This window comes from Postia placenta, assembly GCF_002117355.1.
Source record: "Postia placenta MAD-698-R-SB12 unplaced genomic scaffold POSPLAscaffold_2, whole genome shotgun sequence".
Lineage (NCBI taxonomy): Eukaryota > Fungi > Basidiomycota > Agaricomycetes > Polyporales > Adustoporiaceae > Rhodonia > Rhodonia placenta.
In genome coordinates this window covers 1,286,572-1,292,816 of record NW_020169833.1, presented here as the reverse complement: position 1 = coordinate 1,292,816, position 6,245 = coordinate 1,286,572, and the positions used below count along the sequence as shown (strand labels likewise).

The 6,245-nt window shown below is 57.7% G+C and overlaps 1 protein-coding gene across 1 annotated transcript; it reads right to left on the bottom strand.

Annotated features, from left to right (window-relative positions):
* Positions 1 to 5,607: 5,607 nt before the first annotated feature.
* Positions 5,608 to 6,133, bottom strand: POSPLADRAFT_1132524 (hypothetical protein; the record flags this gene model as incomplete). The annotated part of the gene is made up of 2 exons (XM_024484225.1): positions 5,608 to 5,664; positions 5,780 to 6,133. Coding segments are annotated over 2 exons (411 nt in total), but the record flags the coding sequence as incomplete, so codon positions are not given.
* Positions 6,134 to 6,245: the final 112 nt, after the last annotated feature.

The following is a 6,245-nucleotide window of genomic DNA, read 5'->3' as shown; positions in this document are numbered from 1 at the left end:
GCAATGATGAACGAGATATTCCACGATCTCATCGTTGGTGGCAAGATCCTCGTATACCTGGATGACATACTCATCTTCTCCACCAACAAGGAGGAGCATGAGAAGGTCACACGCGAGGTTCTTCGTCGCCTTCAGGACAATGATCTGTTCCTGAAGCCTGAGAAGTGCGAATGGGACGTTCCCAAGGTCGACTACGTCGGCTATGTGTTCGGTGGCGATGAGGTGGCGATGGATCCCGCGAAGCTTAAAGGTATCAATGAGTGGCCGGTACCCCAGAACAAAAAAGACGTTCAGAAGTTCCGGGGGTTCTCCAACTTTTACCGCCGCTTCATTAAAGACTTCGCTAAGATCTCGCGACCACTCGACCGGCTCACAGGGAACGACCCATGGCATTGGGGCGAAGAAGAACAGCACGCTTTCGATGAGCTCAAGCGGCTCTTCGCGACGACTCCAGTCTTGGCGCTGTACGACCCTAATCGGGAGACGCGCATTGAGGTTGATGCCTCGGGTTACGCCACTGGCGGCGTGTTGATGCAGAAGCAGGATGACGGCAAATGGCATCCCATCGCCTTCAGATCCCATGCGATGGATCCGGCGCAGCGGAACTACGAGATCTATGATAAGGAGATGCTCGCAATCATTGAGGCGCTAGACGATTGGCGCCACTATCTCGAGGGGTTACCCAATCAGTTCGAAATCGTGACTGATCATAAGAACCTCGAGTACTGGCGTACATCCCAGCACCTCACGCGCCGTCAAGCGCGATGGTCACTGTTCCTAGCTCGCTTCGACTTTCGCATCACGCACAAGGCCGGGACATCCAATGGAAAGGCTGATGCCCTGTCGCGTCGATCAGACCACCAGATCGGTGATGAGGACGATAACACCGATCAGGTGGTTCTTAAGCCAGAGCGCTTCCGCATCGCCTCCGCTAGGCGCGGTCACGCCTCGGTGATGGCCGATCAGTCGCTTCTGAAGCGCATCAGGGAATGTTCGGAGAAGGATCGGGAGGTGGCCGAGGCCCTTGAAAAGGTGCAAGACCTCGGACCGCCCCGGCTGCAAAGGGGTTTTGAGGAGTGGAATGCCGAACAAGGGCTCCTGCTGTTCCGCGGGTGCGTGTACGTCCCAAAGAATGCGGAGCTCCGGCGGGATATTGTCAAAATCCACCACGACTCGCCGATCGCCGGTCATGGCGGTCGTGCCAAAACCCTGGAGCTCATGTTGCGGAACTACTGGTGGCCTGGAATGTCCAAGTTTGTCAATGAGTACGTAAGCACCTGCGACGTGTGCAACCGTACCAAGACATTCCCAGCCAAGCCCCAGGGTCCGCTGAAGCCGAATGAGATCCCCGAGCGCCCGTGGCAGATCATCACGACCGATATGATCGTCGGCTTGCCAAAGTCTGATGGATTCGACTCGATCCTGGTCACCGCTGACCGCTTCACCAAGCAGGTCCACTTCTCAGCCTGTCATGAGACCTTGACGGCAGAAGGCGCGGCAGACCTGTACATCCGCGACGTATTCAAGCATCATGGGGCCCCGGCCAAGGTCATATCAGACCGAGGACCCCAGTTTGCTTCGAAGTATCTCCATGCGGTGTACAGGGGACTGGGAATCGAGCCGGCGCTGTCCACAGCGTTCCACCCACAGACCAACGGCCAGACTGAGCGCTGGAACCAGGAGATCGAGCAGTACCTGCGTGCTTTCACAAGCCACAGGCAGGATGATTGGGCAAAGCAGTTGCCGCTCGCGGAATTCGCACTGAACAACCGAGTTCACTCCGCGACCGGGCACTCCCCTTTCTTCCTGCATCAGGGGTACCATCCTGAGATCCAAGTGCGGATCAATCCGATGTCTGCGATGCCTGCGGCCGCTGATCGGCTCAAGATCCTGAAGGAGATTCGCGACGATACGCGCTCTGCGCTCGAGCTGTCGGCCGAGCGCATGAAGGTGTACTACGATAAGCACGTGCAGGAGGCACCGGTCTTCGCGCCGGTGGACAAGGTCTGGCTTGACGCCCGAAACCTTAAGCTGAAACAGCCGAGCAAGAAGCTCAGTCCCAAGCGCCTTGGACCATATGCCGTGCGGCGAAAACTCGGAGACCTGGATTACGAATTAATCCTGCCAAAGTCGGTGCCGGTACACCCGGTGTTCCATGTCTCCTTGCTTAGCAAGTACACGCGTAGCGATATCCCGGGCCGGGAGCCGGAGGAGCCGCCTGCGATCGAGGTTGAGGGCGACGAGGAGTACGAGGTTGAGCGGATCAAAGACTCGAGGATCTTCCGGCGTCAACTGCAGTACCTCGTCAAGTGGAAGGGTTATGACGATTCGCATACGTCATGGGAACCGGCGCGCAACGTTGCCAATGCGCCGGCCCTCATAGCCGACTTCCACCGGAAGAACCCGAATGCCCCTCGTCGACTCAACGCTGCTACCTTTGGTGGTCTCAACTTTCAGCCAATGCCTTCGCCGCTGACTGAAGCACGGTGCCGCTCCGGGTGGGAGATGGGCAAGGGCGCCTCGCATGAGGTCATGCGCCGTTGAGGGGGGGGTAATGTCACGACTTGGTACGGCGCCTAGCCGTTTTTTAATTTTTCCTTTTCGCGGGCTCGAACCCGCGACCTCTGTACTACCTGCCTGATATGGACGCGTCACTATCTACTGTACGATTAGATTAGATGGGACGGCAGCGCACGGCACAGCTCGGGCCCCGCTGACGCAGCCGCTCTGACTCACCGGCCCCCGGGGCCGCATCGGCATGCTGCGCACAGACCAGCTGCGCACGGACCAACGCGCACAGCCTGCCCTAAATCTTCCCATGTATATAAACCAGCCTCTGCTGCCCTAGGGACCTCAGTTTCGACCTCTTGTCCCTAGGTCAGTAAGCTCTTATTTGTATCCTTTACTTACCCTTACTGACTAATACATTTTCTTGTCCCTAGCCTTAGGTTTGAGCACTGCTCACCATCGCTTTGGTGAGATTTAGTCGGACGCCCCCAGCTTTCAGATCTTCCCCTGTCGCTTGACCTCAAGTCGCGACAGAGATGCTCGCAATCATTGAGGCGCTAGACGATTGGCGCCACTACCTCGAGGGGTTGCCCAATCAGTTCGAGATCGTAACCGATCATAAGAACCTCGAATATTGGCGCACGTCCCAGCACCTCACGCGTCGTCAAGCACGATGGTCGTTATTCCTGGCTCGCTTCGACTTTCGCATCACGCACAAGGCCGGGACATCCAATGGAAAGGCTGATGCCCTGTCGCGTCGATCAGACCACCAGATCGGCGATGAGGACGATAACACCGATCAGGTGGTTCTCAAGCCAGAGCGCTTCCGCATCGCCTCCACTAGGCGCGGTCATGCCTCGGTGACGGCCGATCAGTCGCTTCTGAAGCGCATCAGGGAATGTTCGGAGAAGGATCGGGAGGTGGCCGAGGCCCTTGAAAAGATACAGGACCTCGGGCCGCCCCGGCTGCAAAGGGGTTTTGAGGAGTGGAATGCCGAACAAGGGCTCCTGCTGTTCCGCGGGTGCGTGTACGTCCCAAAGAACGCTGAGCTCCGGCGGGATATAGTCAAGATCCACCACGACTCGCCAATCGCCGGTCATGGTGGTCGTGCCAAAACCCTGGAGCTCGTGTCGCGGAATTACTGGTGGCCTGGGATGTCCAAATTCATCAATGAGTACGTAAGCACCTGCGACGTGTGCAACCGTACCAAGACATTCCCAGCCAAGCCCCAGGGTCCGCTGAAGCCGAACGAGATCCCCGAGTGCCCGTGGCAGATCATCACGACTGATATGATCGTCGGCTTGCCAAAGTCTGATGGATTCGACTCGATCCTGGTCACCGCCGACCGCTTTACCAAGCAGGTCCACTTCTCGGCCTGTCATGAGACCCTGACGGCAGAAGGTGCGGCAGACCTGTACATACGCGATGTGTTCAAGCATCATGGGGCCCCGGCCAAGGTCATATCAGACCGAGGTCCCCAGTTTGCTTCGAAGTATCTCCATGCGGTGTACAAGGGACTGGGAATCGAGCCGGCGCTGTCCACAGCGTTCCATCCTCAGACGGACGGCCAGACTGAGCGCTGGAATCAGGAGATCGAACAGTACCTGCGTGCTTTCACAAGCCACAGGCAAGATGATTGGGCGAAGCAGTTACCGCTCACGGAATTCGCACTGAACAATCGAGTTCACTCCGCGACCGGGCACTCCCCTTTCTTCCTGCATCAAGGGTACAATCCTGAGATCCAGGTTCGGATCAATCCGATGTCTGCGATGCCTGCGGCCGCTGATCGGCTCAAGATCCTGAAGGAGATTCGCGACGATACGCGCTCTGCGCTCGAGCTGTCAGCCGAGCGTATGAAAGTATACTACGACAAGCACGTGCAGGAGGCACCGGTCTTCGCGCCGGGGGACAAGGTCTGGCTTGACGCTCGGAACCTTAAGCTGAAACAGCCGAGCAAGAAGCTCAGTCCCAAGCGCCTCGGACCTTATGCCGTGCGGCGAAAGCTTGGAGACTTGGATTATGAATTAGTCCTGCCGAAATCGGTGCCGGTGCACCCGGTATTCCATGTCTCCTTGCTTAGCAAGTACACGCGTAGCGATATCCCGGGCCGGGAGCCGGAGGAGCCACCTGTGATCGAGGTTGAGGGTGACGAGGAGTATGAGGTTGAGCGGATCAAGGATTCGAGGATCTTCCGGCGTCAGCTGCAGTACCTCGTCAAGTGGAAGGGTTATGACGACTCGCATACGTCATGGGAACCGGCGCGCAATGTTGCCAATGCGCCGGCCCTCATAGCCGACTTCCACCGGAAGAATCCGAATGCCCCTCGCCGCCTCAATGCCGCTGTCTTTGGTGGTCTCAACTTTCAGCCGATGCCTTCGCCGCTGACTGAAGCACGCTGCCGCTCCGGGTGGGAGATGGGCAAGGGTGCCTCGCATGAGGTCATGCGCCGTTGAGGGGGGGGTAATGTCACGAGTTGGTACGGCGTCTAGCCGTTTTTTAATTTTTCCTTTTCGCGGGCTCGAACCCGCGACCTCTGTACTACCTGCCTGATATGGACGCGTCACTATCTACTGTACGATTAGATTAGATGGGACGGCAGCGCACGGCACAGCTCGGGCCCCGCTGACGCAGCCGCTCTGACTCACCGGCCCCCGGGGCCGCATCGGCATGCTGCGCACAGACCAGCTGCGCACGGACCAACGCGCACAGCCTGCCCTAAATCTTCCCATGTATATAAACCAGCCTCTGCTGCCCTAGGGACCTCAGTTTCGACCTCTTGTCCCTAGGTCAGTAAGCCCTCATTTGTATTCTTTCTTACCCTACTAACTAATATACTTCCTTGTCCCTAGCCTTAGGTTTGAGCCTCGCTCACCATCGCTTCGGTAAGAACCAGTCGGACGCCCCTCGCTTCCTGATATTCCCCTGTCGCTCGACCTCAAGTCGCGACATTAGGTCGAAACTCCACAAAGCGACCGGCGTTCTCTCGGAACCCCACACTCACTTTTCCTTTCCCATAGGTCAGGTGGTGCGCACCCATACGATACACTACGATACGTAGCTAGCCTACTATACATCGCCAACACTAGAGAAACGAACTCTTCAGTACCTGCGCTTCAGTGAGCGGTACTTGTCCTCACGGACGCGTAGCCTTGGTTCCTGCTGCATAATAGTCAAAAGCAGTATTGGGCCCTACGTGAACTGCGGATCTCAGTGTCATCTCGGGCGCCGTAGGTGTAAGCTAGAGTAACACGGCCTTTTGTAGTACGCGCACCTTCCCGTCCTCCCTCCATCCAACGTGGCTGCCTGTCAAGGCCAAGTTCACGCATTCGACTCTCAGGACCTCATCGACGTCTACATCCCAGACGGTCCTGAAACTATCATCTACCGTTGCGAGCAGCAACCGTGCCCGAACCGAACCCCCCGATCGATCCCAGAAGACTATCCGCGCTACAAAGCGATCCGACGAGCGCAACACCCGCTCGGACCCCGAAGCACCCTTGCATCTCGATCTGCCTCGCGGTACTCTCGCCCTGTCTCCCCTAGCTCCCGCCTCCCTCAAACTGTCGTCACCGATCCAGGTCAAGCGCGAGGAGATCTCCCTCCAGACCCTGCGCCAGAGCCTGAGCCTGAGGAGGGTGAGGGTGAAGAAGGAATCTCGGAGTCCGAGTCCGAGGATTCTGTTGGGTCCGCCTCGCCGACAGCGCTCGCCCCCACGTCAGCAGTCCCTGACGTACGTG